At 35.2% G+C, this 16,497-nt stretch overlaps 1 protein-coding gene across 2 annotated transcripts in view; it reads right to left on the reverse strand.

Annotated features, from left to right (window-relative positions):
* Positions 1-15,337, reverse strand: part of LOC113550536 (nucleolysin TIAR-like) — a 323,070-nt gene extending 307,733 nt beyond the window's left edge. The window contains exon 1 of one of the 2 annotated variants that reach the window (XM_026952434.1): positions 14,038-15,337. In XM_026952434.1, coding sequence (XP_026808235.1) covers positions 14,038-14,262 — 225 coding nt within the window. In that variant the 5' untranslated portion in view covers positions 14,263-15,337. The remainder of the gene's footprint in view (positions 1-14,037) is intronic. The other variant, XM_026952435.1, reaches the window with a different exon arrangement.
* Between the last annotated feature and the right edge of the window lie 1,160 nt (positions 15,338-16,497).

Raw genomic sequence — 16,497 nt, forward strand, 5'->3', positions numbered from 1 at the left:
TTATTTTTTATCTTCATTTTAGTGTATTAAAACTGAATTATTTATTCAATGCCCAAAGGTGTTAGACTTAAGACAGCAGTCTTACAGAAATTAAATATAATTCACTCAAACGAAATATCATGAAAGATATTTTTTTTGTGAATAAATTAAATTATAATATCCTCTAATAACGTTGAATAAAAATAAGTTTTATACAATTTTTTTATTGTTTTATATTTTATGAAAATATAATTACATAATCCCCTTACATTCAATTTATTACGATTTCTGACATTTATTTACCATAAAATTCTTTTAAACAATTATTATTGACATTATTTACTGTTTTATAAATATTTTAACTTTCAATCGTCACTTGTAAAATATATATACATCAACGAATGGTTCAATAATTAATATATACGTGCCTCTGAGATCTAGGTAAAACTAGTACAAGTAAGTAATTAAAATGACTTTGGAAAGTATTGATAGTGCTGAAGATTGTATGTTTTCATTCCGTTTTGTTATAAATTATTTATAAATCACTAAATCATATTATGTTTTTATGAGATTTATTTATTAGTTAAATATTAAACTATATTATTACAAGAACAACATGGTTGTAATAAAATAGATGCTATTTTTACTTGAAAATTCCGTATTGACTATGTTATATAGATATGTCAATATTCACAATCTTTGTGGGAATTATGGGTATCGTCACAGACAATTATAGCAATTTATTCTGCTCTATTGACTATTAAAATAAATATACAATAATATTTATTTTATAAAAACATTTATATTTATGATAATACTCTCGTTATCTTAACGATAACGTCGGCAAACGATACCTTCTGTTATTCTAAGTGTACAGCCGTTAGCAATTTATAGTTTATCATATTTATCCATATTATCACATTTTACGGCAGAATATTATACTGCAATATTATACACAACACAAGTTGAAGATTTAGATTCCAGGATTGGAAACCGTATAACTACGATGACGGATGTATGGCTTACAAGGATAAAATTTACATCCAACAAGTTATTTATTTTAATTTTCATATAAAAAATAATGTTTGGTCCATAAGTTGTATTTTATCAAGTTAAGAACGACACATTGACAGTGCCTATATGCTTTAAAATTGGAAATAAAAACAAATTTATGAAGTAATATTGTAAATGTAAATGATTTTTAAATTGTATCGTGTATTGTGTATTTTTTTCTCGTGTATTTTTTTAATATAAAATAACAAAAACGTAGTACCTACCGACGAAATTGCATTTTCAAATTTAATACTCGATCGTATAACATCCGCATACACGTACAACGTAATATAACTCCCGCAAATAATCGTATGGCTACCTATGCGTATATAAATACATTTATATTGTATATAATATATGTATTATACACGGGTAAGTATTTGAAAATATTGTTACAATTTTGATTTCGTGTGCTGCTAGAAAATACCCAGTTTAATAACAACGTTAAGCGTACGTGCATTATTACAATAATAAAGTGTACCTAGGTATATATAAAGTGTATAAAACTTTTGCATTGGATACTGTGTACGATGTGCAACTATAACGTTTTTGCGTATTATAAAACGTCTGATGTTATATTAAAACGTTTTACAAACAACATGATTAAGTGTAAGTCATTTTCAAGTTTTGCGTACTCAGCCCTAAGTTAAAACGCGTTTATTGCAATTTTTTTTGTAAAAAAAAATTTACCGCTGAAGATATTGCTCGAATCAAAAATAAGTAACGCAGCAACCGTATAGTACACAAACATATATCGTCGTTAATTTTATGATTCATAAAATACTTAATACACATTTTACGTAAAAAATTATTTACTATTCAATCGAATAAAGAAAGAAATAATAATAAAAAAAAAAAATTGTACACCTAATTAAAATATTAATTTGATCATAAACATTCTCTTTGGAATACTTCAATGACGTTGCCGAGCAGTGTACCCTGTGTGACTATTATAAAATATAATTTTTTTTTTATCGTAATCGTCGTTTGAAAACTTTAGAAAAAAAAATCAACAGTTGTTGCCTATTACAGTAAAGTGCGAGCACTGTACAGTGTACATACTATATATATATATATTATAATACAGTAAAAACTATAATATTCTCTAATTACAAAAGTTTTTTTTTTTTTTATATATAACTGTTTTTAGAGTTTGTAATATACAATTACTTAACACACATTAAATATTTTATAATTTATTATATTAATAACCTAAACTTTAATGATTATAACTTTAACGACGATTATGAAGGCGTAGGTAAGTATAATATGTATTAAGTTGTCGTCATATTATAAATAATTTATCGGTTGAATATGGTGTTGTGGATTGTTTCCATGTAGTAAACTGGTAACTCGATGCACCGTAATGTAAAATATGCAATAAATTACGCGATAAGAGTATTGAATCAACGTGTGATAAGACCAGTAGACGTGATTTTAAGGAGAAATATAAAGTGAGAGTAATGCTTTTTCCATAAAACTTAAAACGCCACCGGTAACTATTATACCGACAGGGTTGCATCGTTTATGTTAATCTAAGATGCTAAAAAAGTGAAAATTCATCGGGATACCCATATGCATAGTATATATACTTACGTATGATAGATGTATCGTTGTACAAAAATATAGAAAACGATTGTCGAGGAAAGTAGTAGGCCTTTTAGCGCTCATTATTTCTGTAGTCTTTTTTATTAACAAAGAACCGCTTGTAAAATCTGAGAATTTTTTCGCTTTGTTTTTTACTGTTATGATAAAAATAGAATTTCCCCATATTAATATCATAAAACAGTATTGAAATATTTGTTCGTTTATGTACCAATAAAACCAAATAAAATACCATAAGTAATCAAAAATATTTTTAAAGTTCTCACTCAAAATACTTACGAGGGTGGTTCAAATATGATCGAGACAAATGCTGTAACATGTTTATTTATTATCGAAAAAGTTTACAAAAAATCACATTTTTTCTAGGTAATTCCCCTCAATATTTATACATTTTGTCCACCTTTCCGGAAGTTTTTTGATGCCGGTATCGAACAATTCCTTGGGCAACTCGGACAGCCATGTGCGCACGAACCCCTCTACCTCGTCGTCGGTGTTGAACTTTTGACCTCCGAGGGCCTCTTTCAGTGGTCCAAACATATGGTAGTCGCAGGGCGATAAATCCGGACTGTAGGGGGGATGTTCCAGTACCTTCCACCCCAATTTCGATATTGTATCGAGCGTGAGACGCGCGGTATGAGGGCGCGCGTTATCCTGGAGAAGAATCGCACTTCGTGCTGGAATGCTCCTCCGTTTCGACCGATAAGCGGGTTTCACGTGTGTTTTCAGAAGGTTAGAGTAGTATACAGCATTAATGGTACGTTGAGTGCGCAGGAAATCGACGTACAGCACGCCCTGCCGGTCCCAGAACACAGTACACATTACCTTACCCGCGGACCAGGTTTTCTTCGCTTTGACTGGCGCCCCTTCCTCCTTCTTCCTCCACTCTTTACTTGACACCTTGGTTTCGGGAGTGTAATAATGTACCCATGTTTCGTCTGTAGTGAAGATTTGCGTTAAAAAATCGTCCCCCTCCGCCTCGTATCGCGTCAGTAAGCGGCGACAAACTTCCAACCGCGTGAATTTTTGCTCAAAGTTCAACAGTTTAGGAACCCATCGCGCCGTTATTTTGCGATATTGAAGATGTTCGTGGATGATAGACTCTACACTACCAATACTGATGCCGACTTCAGCCGAAATGTCTCGAACATTCATCCTACGGTCCTCCAAAATGAGTTGTTCTACGCGGCGAATGTTGTCTGGTGTGACGCTGGTTCGCGGTCGACGATCATGTGGCTCATTCTCGACGGTTTTGCGGCCATCCTTGAATGCTTTGGCCCATTTAAACACGCCAGCCCTACTCAGGCACTCACTACCGAACTGCTTTTGCAAACGCACAAAAATATCCGTGTTTTTAACGTCTTCTCCCACTAAAAAACGAATGATAATACGTTGCGCAACGGCAGTCGGCACTTGACGTTCACTCATGGTCGTAGCACACGCGTGAAACACGTGCTCCGACGAAAACTATGCCACACTGTTTGTAAGAGACCCAGCTATCACATAATTAAGCCACTACCGTCGAAACATACATGCGGGCCATCTACAGCGTTTGTCTCGATCATATTTGAACCACCCTCGTATTAGAAAAAGTGTAGATACTGATATGTTATAATAGCCATATTGTATTTTACAGATATAAGGATGTTTATTATTGTTTTCCTTTGCCGAGTGCAAATCAGTTTGTATAAATATAATAATGTGTACAGAATAAAATATAATAATATTTAAGATCCGCGGAAACACACGCACAGACAGTACATAAAACAAATTTGTATGGCCGCAATAAAAAATATTGAAATATAAAAGTCTGAAAATAGTAAAGAATAACCGTTTGGACAATATAACTCTTTGTTGTGCGACGAACAGCTGAAGGGGAACAGTGATATTATTATAATACACAACACAAACGCCATACTATAATACTTCGTTTTCGATCTTTTGTGACGGATTTTTATAGAAATACGTAAGAAAAATAAATTTATTGCGATAAAACTAAAAAAAACATTATAACTCATTTGTTTCTGTTAAGTGGGGTGCCGATTATCGTTTAAATGAATCGGCCGTTGATTACGGGGTGTTTTGAGAAACACAATCCTAATAGTTATAATATAACGCCAACGTCATGGCTTCTTAATAGTACGTAACCGCTTAATCGAATCATAATGTTTGTTTATCTAAATGATCACATTACGCATCAATTCGTTACTTATACAGTGTAAATATCCGTAGCTCGTAATGTTAATAATTTCGGATAATTTTTTTTTTTACTAATACTCGATGTTTTGAAAGGGGTGTGAACAAATATTGTTTATCAGTTTGTTTTAATTCATATTATTATGTAATCATCAAGTATCGATATACAGTTATGTGTGAACCACAATATTAATAATAATATGATTAATAATATCATATTCCATTCAAACGTATGAATATCCTATCAAACAGATATCGAAGTGATTTAAAACAGTTCAATTTAAAAAATTAGAAGTGGATTTTCATCAAGTCGCTGTTGTATACATAACTACATAACATAATATGCATCACATCAATGAATATGTTTTTACTCAAAACGTTTTACCTATAAACACAATGACTACACTATTATACATATATATACGTCGCAAAAAAAGTACAAAACAAAAGAAAATCAAAATAATAATAACAACTGTAGTGTGACGTGAACGAACAGATTGAAAATGAAAATTGTCGGGAAAAAAAAGAATTTAACAGTAATAAAAAGACTGGTGAGTTATTCGTGATGGTGTGCGCTTGACGTGTATTGATGACTGCGTTAGTCTCATTTTATCGATATTGTTGGTGTTGGGGGAGGGGAAGGGATGGAAAGTAACAATATTTTGCACGCGCCTTATGCAGTGTGCACACAGGGAAGACAGACAGAGAGAGAAGGAGAGAGAGAGAGAGAGTGATAGGAGTTGAGCTGCAGCAAAAGAGGTCACTATCGAGATACAGTGACACTCGATTAATAAAATTCGTTTATAATAATAATAGTAATAACGATAATGTTATATATTACTTTTTATGAAGCAACTTGAGATAAAAAAAAAAAAAAAAAAAAAATTGTATAAACTCGTACACTTGCACACTGTATTATTATTCTAATGCACCTAACGCGTATCTCGGTGAGCATATCTCGGATGGTGGGCAGATACTCCCTCCCCATAATCTTTATTTTTTATTTTTAAAGGCGTTTTATGAAAAAATATTTATTTTTTTAAACAGCTATACATTATACATTATTTTTGTGTTTAATATCATAAAAAATGTAACTACAGTTATTTAATTCGTACATACGCATGTATATAATAGTGAAAATAGGTATATATTCGTATTGGCGTGTCTCTTTATGTATAGTGATGTACAGCAGTATGTGTGCATTATTTATTCTGCACCTGGGGACACCACCAAATGGCGGCCCGCGGGCTGCATACGGCCCGTGAACAAATTTTATCCGGCCCGCAGACAATGAATAAATGACATAATATACTACGACAACATTATATTATTATGTACTTAGAATTTTGATGGCCCGCGAAAAATTTTCGATTTTCTAATGTGTGTCTTAAAAAAATATTAATTGGTGACCCCTCTAGAATCTACACGTACGAGACTCGAGATATACCTACGGGGTGTCCCGCGAAGATTTGACAAATGCTAACTTAATATAACTTTTGTTATAATCAGTATTTTTATAAAATTTCTTTGAAATATAATTCATAGGCATTTGCATTACATTATAAGTATACATAGATGGTAAAAATATTTATTTAAGTCGAGCGGCTGATTTTTTACAATTTTTTTTAAATATCAATATTCTCGATAAGTAAATTACGATCTAGTTTAAAAATTGTATAACAATAAAAAAATAGTTAAACATGCACCTATCTAAAAATGTTCATATAAAATATTTTTAAAAAAATATATATTTTTTGAAATTATGTTTTTAACATAAACTAGATCGTAATTTACTTAACGAGAATATTGGTATTTAAAAAAATTGTAAAAAGTCAGCCACTTGACTTAAATACATGTTTTTACCATTTAAATTTGTTTTTAAATCAGATTTACAAATTGGCTATTTTGAATATTTTCAAAATGTTTTTAATCAATTTTTAAATTTTTTATTTTTGGTATTAAACAATAACAAAATAAAAAACGTATACTTAAAATGTAATGCAAGTACCTATGAATTATATTTAAAAAAAATTTTATAAAAATATTGATTAGAACAAAAGTGATTTCATTATTTCATTTGATAGATCTCCGTGGGACACTCTGTATAAACAATACCCAATATAATGTGTAATGGATGATTTCGACATTATTTGTTTTAAGCCAGCCAATTTTACGATGAAAGTACAACGCAATAGTTGCAACCGCGACTACTATACTAATAATATCGTAATAGAATAAATTATAATATGACAATAGAACGCATATAAATATGTAATTGAAAAGCATACGCTCAACTAGGGCGTTTAGGGCGTTCAATTTTTATTTTTTTCACATACACTTATTATTGTTATTATTATTTTTGTTTTGACGTAAACTTTAAAAAGATATATTTTTTGTACGTATCATGTTAGGTGTTCTTAATTTGTTTTTATTTTTCCTCCTTCTAAAAATAAATAACGCATACATCCCTATAATATATCTATAGACACGACACGTAAACAAGATTGATTTTGTTCATCATTTGTAAAATAGTTAATAATTTTATGGCGGGTTCGAAGCCTAACCACTGTCGTGGTCGATTCGACTTCGAAACGAATTAACGACTCGATACCGCCGTGACGAGGGTTTGTGCGTCAATTAACTAGAAATATTTCGATTTCGCTGTATTATTATTGTGTAAGACATCGCAGTCGCGTTCCGTCGGACTTTTCGATTTGTAAAATGCGTTTCCGACCGTCAGCTTTAGTAAACAATATTACCTATGCTGACTTCGGAACGTGGTCTATAACAATAATAATATCAATATAGTTGGCTATCTGCTGGCCACTGTCGATGGATACTGGAAAATAATTTATTCGTTTTCGTTATCATATTCCCTACACGGTTATAGTTTTTGATAGTTAATCACGGAAATGTCTGAAATCAATCAAAAATACGATTAATACAAATAGTATCTGTGAAATACGCGATTGTTGTAATTAAAAATTATTTGATTTATAAAATTAAATATTTGTATTTTATAGAAATTAAATGCAATATAGCTTATGGTACCGGCAACGGGTATTAGTTTATGTCAGTTATACCTACTCGCAAATATTTAGTGTCAGTCCGCGTGGAATAGATATCATATCAGACACTGGGTTTGAAATCGGGAATATGAGAGCTTAAATAAGAAAAAAAAAATTATCGGTTCAAGCTTAGAATTATTATTTATTAAAATTAAAATGTATATAATTTCGCGCGTGAAATTCCACAAAATTCATTGAAGTCTGTCGGGCGTGCAGTTTTAAACTCTGCCGATATTTTTATTATACCACAATTTATATTATTTATTCATATTTAATTTAATGTATTTTATGTCGTGTACACAATTTTTTTTTTCATAGAATTCTTGTTGCAGATTGGAATATACGTATGGCTTGGCGTTTGAGTTCTTTATAACCGAACTGCATTATGTATATATATATATATATATAAACGTGAATATCGCGAGCGTGATAAAATGTTTCGTACTTCTATTACGATAACACACTACAGTTTATACACGCGCTATCGTATCCTCTTTACAGCAGTCTGTTTTGACTTAAATTGAACCCTAACCAACAATTGAAAAGCTACGTAACAGTGGTCCAATGCCAATATATCGTTATTAACAGGTAATACAATTTACAATAATAGTAATAAAAAAAATTCCGCAAGAACCGTAAGTGCCCGTAACGTATAAATCTAACTATAATCGTAACGTCGGTAGTCGGTATTACACACACTATGTCCATCGTTCTATATATACGTAATCAGGCGAAATAACAGTTGAATACCGTAGGGAGTGAGAAACGATGATGATTAAATACTAAATAATAAGTTCTTATGCAAGTCGCAGTTGATACTCTGCTGTTTGAAAAAAAAAAATAATAATAGTAATAAACACTATAGTTATTTTCCTCGATTCCGAATGATAATGTTTCCCTTAAAAATACTAGTTTTATCACGATTTAACTCGCCGAGAACATATTTATTATTATTACCATCATTCTCGTCGTCTTCTTCTCAACCGCTACCGCGTTCGCATCTCACTGAATGGACGGCTAACTACTGTACGATTCCGGCCGAGTTCCTTAAGAGTAGTGCTCTTTTGTTAATGGACTGTGCAGTACGCCCTCATTACGGTTTCTTCTAATGAGTCGGCGATAGAAATAAATTTTACTCGAAACGAACATAAATCTATTCGCCACCGCCGCACAACATCATGACAACGACCGCCACACAACGACCAGCACACACACACACACACACACACACACACCACATATATAACGTCGCTATTAAGGCCATTATGAAAAACATCTTTCGTTGATTTATTTTCCGTTTTTACTCGCGAGTCTCTGGGACATGACACTGCAATAGTACTTTGTGTCTTTGCGATCAAATATAATATTATGTTTGCACTGTTCATATTATATGCGTTTTTTTAAAATTATAGTGACATTATTAGTAAATTATACCGATTTATCTTTTGTAGTTGTATATTACGAAAGACTCAAGAAAAGTTAAAGGTGTGTTATATATTATTACAACAAACACAATAACGGTGTTAAATATTATTCAAAATGCTGTAGTCTATAAACAGCGACTATTTCGCATTACATGGGAGCTGTTCTGTCTCTGCATTAGACTGTAATGCTGACTGTCGGAGACAGACAAACGGTTTTTATCGTAGTTTTTTTTTTACGGTCTAAGTTTTCTCTGACACGTAAATCGACCGACCAACAGATTTTCGGTTCACTCAGACGTGCAGGATACGCGTATTGCAAAGCTCTGTTTGACATTAACCATGTATGGACTTTTCGAAAACGTACTACTATTATACGGATGAGGTGCTTCTGTTTTTTTCACCGGCAATTATAGCTCATTGAAACCTTATTATTTTTATTTTTGAGCAAAGAAAACTTCTTTATGGTGGAAAAAAAATAACAATTTGTACCTATTGAAATGCGTACTAAAACGTGTTCAGTTTTTAATGTTCAAACTCCCGCGATAAATCTATAAAATATTTAATATGCAAATAGTGTCCCCAAGTACCAGATGTATTGATTATACATATTAAATTAATATTTTCCAATGACATCGAATAATTATTAAAAAAAAAAAAAAAAATCGTAAAATTGTATTGAAAATCAATAAAAATACTTTATGATAATTTTTAAATTAATAGTTTAGTTCGTTCCTAATCATATTAGTATTTCGTTATTAAAATGTTTCTATTGGAATGTTTTTTAATAAAATATAGTTGGAATCTAAACTCATTGCTTCGAATAGAGTTACTAGTCAAGTAAAAGGCCAAAGTAATAAAGCCTGTGAGGTAAATATCTATACCGTATACAATAGATAACATTCGTAAAATAAACTTAATAAACAATACGATTAACAGCATTCGTAATAATAAATCGATAATATTCTGGGTTGAAAAATCATCATGCAGACGGCCATAACTGTTAAAAATTAATTTAAGAAAAAAAAACTATTTTATGAATCGCATACGACGTATTAGAAATACAACCAATTGAAATAATAATATTTATTGAAAATTATTATTTGTTTTAGTTTTATAATATCAATATTATCAATCAGTGCAGTCAAAATGCATATTAATGTAAAAATTACAAATTTTCTGCGTGTTTCGTGTAATTGTTTTGTTTCGCTATGTTTTAAATACCGCTAGCCTTTGTGTATCGATATTAAAAAAAATTAAATTAAATTCCAATCAGTGTTTAGGGCGCGTTTTCGTCCGCACGCCGCCGTTTATTCGGTCGTTAGTCGGACTAATCCGGCCGGCAGACAATGCCATCAAACGACATTCGTTTTTGCGTTAAAACCAAACCAGAACGAGTTATAGCCGTAATGGTATTATTGCGGAATGTACACAAACGATTGTGGGCAAGCGCGGACCGATGCGCGGTCGACGCAGGTTGGCGAAGGCCGGCGGGTGCAGACCAAACGAGCGTGCTTTTCAATTAATCCGCCGGCGATCGTCTCTGATATGCCACCGGAGCAGGATTAAAGGAAACACCCCAGACAGATTTATGTACACACACGCGCGCGCACAAACACACGCACACACTCACACACGTCTAAAAGTAATTGGAATGGCATTTGACTTTCTGTGTGTTATTGGAGCGGCAATCTGTAATCAGTGTGTTTGCTGGTGATTAGGTGTATGCGTGTGTATGTAGGATTTCGAAGGAGGTAATTTAGATTTTTTTCCCCGTCCCGATCGTTATGCCGAAAAAATGTCCATCTTCATTCGTGTTACGTCTACCGGAACGGGACGAACCTTTTGTCGATTCGCATTCTCTTTATACGAGTACGTTACACAACAAGTACCATAAATTTGTCTAAACTTGACTGTGAGTGATTAAAAATAATAAATGAAATTATATACTACGTATATTGCTTATAACGAGATCTCCTCGGAATAAAACCGTTGTACGGTCATTAAACCCGAGGGCGGTAAACCAAAATCAATCATTTAATCTAAACGTCCGTCGTATGCCTTTTTTCTAGTACCTACTACGCATAACGCCGAACGCCTCGCCGCGACTTATATACACACACTTCACTAATCCCCGAAGAAACTTCCACGTGCGGTGTGTGGCTTTAGTGCAACAACGTTAACGGTCCCCGAAACCCGAGTGGATTTGTAATAAATCCCACAAAAGTCGGTTTCTTTAAAACTTGGACGAAGTAACTGCGCTTTTTATTTTGTGATTCCTAGCTTTTGTAATCCTTGGTGAGAGATAGCGGTAGCAACTGTATTGTGGAATATAAAAAAGCCACCAACACTGACCGATCAATTATACGCGAATAGGTCCGTACAGCTTATATTATGTATTTTCCGTCTTAAACATGATATATTAATAAAGTGGTACAAATATTGGCGTGTTTGAAAATATTTGTTTAAATTATTACTACCGATTTAAAAACTTTTTCCCGTATACTTACGACATTCGTCAAAAACCTGGTTTCGTGAAGAATTATCGCCAAAGGAAAAGGAATTCGAATTCTAATGAAGGTAAGAAAATATATTATTATTATTATTATTATTTGTTTTTACGCAACGTAAAAACTATTTTGAAATTCGGAAGTGTATTTTACTAATGCGTTCTCCAATATCAATAAAGCAGCACGTCAAGTGATATTTTGAAAATATGGTTTCGTACAGTGTACACCATCGCGGTTCTATGTTATAATGTCATTATACCTGAGTTTAACTATGTCTATCGTGGGACAGAGACAAAAAATTGTTAGGTATGGGCGGCACCGTATCAACAACATTTTCCTTTTGGAAAACTTGTCTATCATATAACATTAATATTCAAAATTAAATTATCATATGTAGTATGCGCAATTTAATTTCTAGTTATAAGAGGCTTTACATTTTTAATATTATTATGATAAGATATTAACAATTATTTTTAACTTGTGAACTGCTATAATAATATTGTAAAACTACGCGATATTGCAAAATCTACTATGATACCATGAGGTGATAAATGTATAATATTACGGTACACTTAACAATGTTCAAGTTGAAGCATGAGTATTTTTAAATGTTGATATTATACTGTTGTAAAATAAAGAGATTGCAACAGTTGCTGCTAAATCAAGCTGTCAAATTGTGTTTCCGTATTTAATCAAAAGGTGCACTCGTGCTTCAATGGTTACATGAAACAATAATATTAATATGCTTTGTTAGAAAGAGATTCCTATTTTTCATTGCTGTAACAGATAGCTAAATTTTTTTTTTATATATTTATATAAATATGCGATGAAAATGCGTTTGTTTGTTATTTACTTTGTTTACATAAATTATGCAGGATACGTATGTAAAAAAAATAATTAAAGATAAAAAGATCAAGATCATTTTTCTATAACAAAAAAAAAAAAAAAAATGTCTACAACCATTCAACGTGTCACAACCAGAAATATAAGTGTTTATAAAACAAAAAAAAAAAAAACAAAAAATGTGTATGATTTAATAGTAAACCAAAGTGGCACGCACACTGCAGATTCACTTGTACTTAAATGTCTTGAAACAAAATATGGACAAATATAATACTATAAAATTTTTTCTACGTATGCAACTCTCATAAAATGACGGTTATTCGACTATTAATATTTATGTAATTGTTTGTTGTCGAATAAATCGTCTAAATTAAAAAAAAAAAAAAATACAAAAATCATTTATATAATATTATCATGTCTATGATAATGTTATGTCTGAAAATGTATTACAAATCAACAGCTAACTTGAATATTTTAAAGTCAGTGTGTGAATTAATCAAATATGATATATTTGAGTAATCGTACACGGTGTTTTAGTAAATATAGTTATAGTGTAAGTTGTATGGAGTTGGTCTTACTTTCCAGCAGTGTTGCCACTACATGAAAATATGCGTGATTACAATTCCGACGAAACGCGTATAGCGGCGAAAATAGTTTATTCTCGGAGGACCATATACAAATGTCCATTGATAATTAAGTGTTATGGATTGAATCATTTCAACTGGGAATTATCTGAAATTATTTTAAAAACTTTAATTTTGTTCTGTGTACGCGTATAAATCATTTTGTACGAAGTACAACTATAGTCCCCTAGACTTGATACACATAATTTTATAATATCGTACAATGAAAAACTATAAAATAACATCACAACACATGTGATATTGTCCTGGGTGACACAATATTATAATTTAATATTGAAAATCGTACACCGCGTTATTATCGGAACGCGACTTTCATAAATAGATTATTTCGTCGTGTCTTTACTCCGTGATTTATTAAAACGCACTTTTCCTCGACTTCTGGTCTTTTCCCCGTACAGCTAAACCGCAACCTCGCGGCTCAAAGTTCATTTTCAACAAGCGCGTCTCATTAATATTACAACTTTTTATCAACTATGCGGGATATGACGCGTGTCGAGAAACGAAACGTCGATCTGTTAGCCGGGACAGTTCCGGAGTTGCTATATGTATTGTCATACAGCCTTTTTACGGCAACGGCTGCAATCTCTGTTTCGAGGTATACATTATTTCGGTCGACAGACGTTCTTATTTAACGCGCCGCTCGCACTCGGGCACCACCTGATTTACCCATCACCACCTCTTATAATAGTCTATACCCTATACATAGTTCAAACGGACTCACCTTAAGTCCGGCCGCTGCGTTGCCGTTGACGATGGCCGTGGCTGCGGCTGACGGGCTGACCGCGTTCGGGTTACCGCCGTTAGACAGCGTGGCTACAGCCGCAGCCGCGGCGGCCGCCGCGGCTGCTGCGGCTGCCGACCCGCCGCCGGCTGTGGCAGACGGCTGTGCCGGGCACGCGATGTGATTGCCGTAGTTGGCGGGCATGGAAAACGGGACGAATAGCATCTGTTGGTGCGACAGCTGGTGCTGGTGCTGATTGGCGGCCAATGCAGTGGCGACGCGACAGTGGCAGAGGCCGTCCGCCAGTTGGGAGTGGTGGTGGATGTGGTGGTTACGCGTGACGCCGGTGGCCGGAAGCGGAAGCTGTTGCGGCTGCGGGTACGGCAACGTCCTGACGGCCAGTCTGCAGTTACCGCGAAACCGTACGGGTCCGATCGACGAGCGTATCGGCTGGTGCTGGTCCGCCGGAAACGCGTAGCAAGAGCACTGCGGCTGCGGAGGTGGCAGCGGCGGCGGCGCTGTTAGCGACTGCGGAGTCAGCTGAACCGTAAAGTTTTCGACGACGGCGGTGGTCGCCGCGACGGACACGCCGGTGTGGTGGACGTGCCGGTGATCGCTGATGTCGCACAAGTCGCAACCGGTGGCGGCGGTGCCGGAGGTGGCGATCACGTGTTGCTCCTGTTGCTGTAAGCCGCGGTCGTGGTAACCGATCACCAAACGCCTACTGCGATGAGCTTGCGCGGTATCGGTCGGTATGACGGCAGTCGTGATACCTGCACTGGTTGCACCGGCGAACGGTTCCGGCGACCCTTTCAACGTTGTTATGCCGTCCGTGGCTAGACCACTAAGTCATGTCCCGCGCGTGTGTGACGGTCGGATCGTTTGGCGCGCGCGTAATCGAGAGTCCGACGGGATCGCTGCGAAGGACACGGAGGGAGAGAGAGAGAGAGAGAGATACCGAAAGTGCGTGCGCGAATAGGATTTTAACGATAGGCGGACAGTGAGAGTTGAGAAGATCGACGAGACGGCGACGCGGTATGGAGTGATCGGATCGAAAGGATCGAAAGCGAGCGGGACACGTCGGGCGGACGGGGGCAAACGGACGAAACGCGGACCGGAATCGGAACGACGAACGGCAAACGAATAGAAAATAAAAAAAAAATCGTCCGCGGCGGCGACACGCAGACACGTGGGGGCGTCGTATTTCGATGATAACACTGTCGGCGGCGGCGTACACTGAGCGCGAACCGTCGGCGGCGGCGGCGGCGTATACGGCGGAGATTGCACAGCGTGTTTTCGCTTCGGTATAATGAGCAGGACTACTACCACCGCGCGCCGTCGGATCGGCGCAAAGGGGGTGTCGGTGGATGTTGCCGATCAGACCCGTCAGAGAGCGCCTACGGACCCTTTTTTTTTTTTCATCCTTTGCGCCCGCCAATGTGAACGCGTGCGTTACGTGTGTATGCGCCGCGCGCGTGTGTTGGGCTCGCTCTTCCCGCAAAGGCCGAAATTATGATAATGCGTAGGTATAATGCCTATCATCTGCATACCTAGCTATTGTGCGGACAGAGGGTATACGGCGAAGCTCAATGGCGATCGGGACGATATCGACGAACCGTGAGATCGATTTTTCGATTTTTTTTTTTTTCTTCCGTCTGTCCGATGGACTCGTTTCGCCCGATCGTACGAAAAGTCTAGCGCATAAATAGTGTTGCGCGTCTCGCGATGATTACAGTCTACTGCTATCTTTTAGACAATACACTTATCGAAACGTTTGTTTTCAGCTACTCACTGTACGGCTAATACGAAAAAACAATAATTATTATTCCAGATTTAGATAGAACAAAAAAATGCGTAATGCGACGATGTCTAAAAAATAGTTTTTCTGATAAAAAATTATAACTATACGTTGCACACCTAATAGTTAGCATCGATATCACAAAAACGCGCACGCCGACATCAGTTTCGTACTTTGTGTTTGCTACAATTTCCGTACGCCTACGAAGACCAAAACAACCAATACACACACGCACACCACACTTGCATAATATATTATCAATATTTTTGTTTAATATTACCTAAATCCTCAGTAGCAGTAGCCGTATGTAAACATAGTTTTATAATATGTACATTGTACATTGTATACATATTTAGTATTTACTCAAATACACACACGAATATACAGGTTGAATAACAATTGATGGGATGCACATACAATATGATCAATACGAGTTTGTTCTGTATAGTTTTGTTTCCCTCGTTTAGAATACCCAAAGGTCATTTGCCATTAGTAAAGATGGTCCGAGAAACTTGGGAATGTCATTAGAACATTATTAGGTTTTTGGTATTAAAATACGTTTATCAGAAATTATGAATTGCCCATATTTAACGCGTCCGTTGACGCTTTAGTACTATTTATTAGTCGCACGTGAACACCGTCGTTTTTGGGAATTTCGCAGA

This window comes from Rhopalosiphum maidis, chromosome 1, assembly GCF_003676215.2.
Source record: "Rhopalosiphum maidis isolate BTI-1 chromosome 1, ASM367621v3, whole genome shotgun sequence".
NCBI lineage: Eukaryota > Metazoa > Arthropoda > Insecta > Hemiptera > Aphididae > Rhopalosiphum > Rhopalosiphum maidis.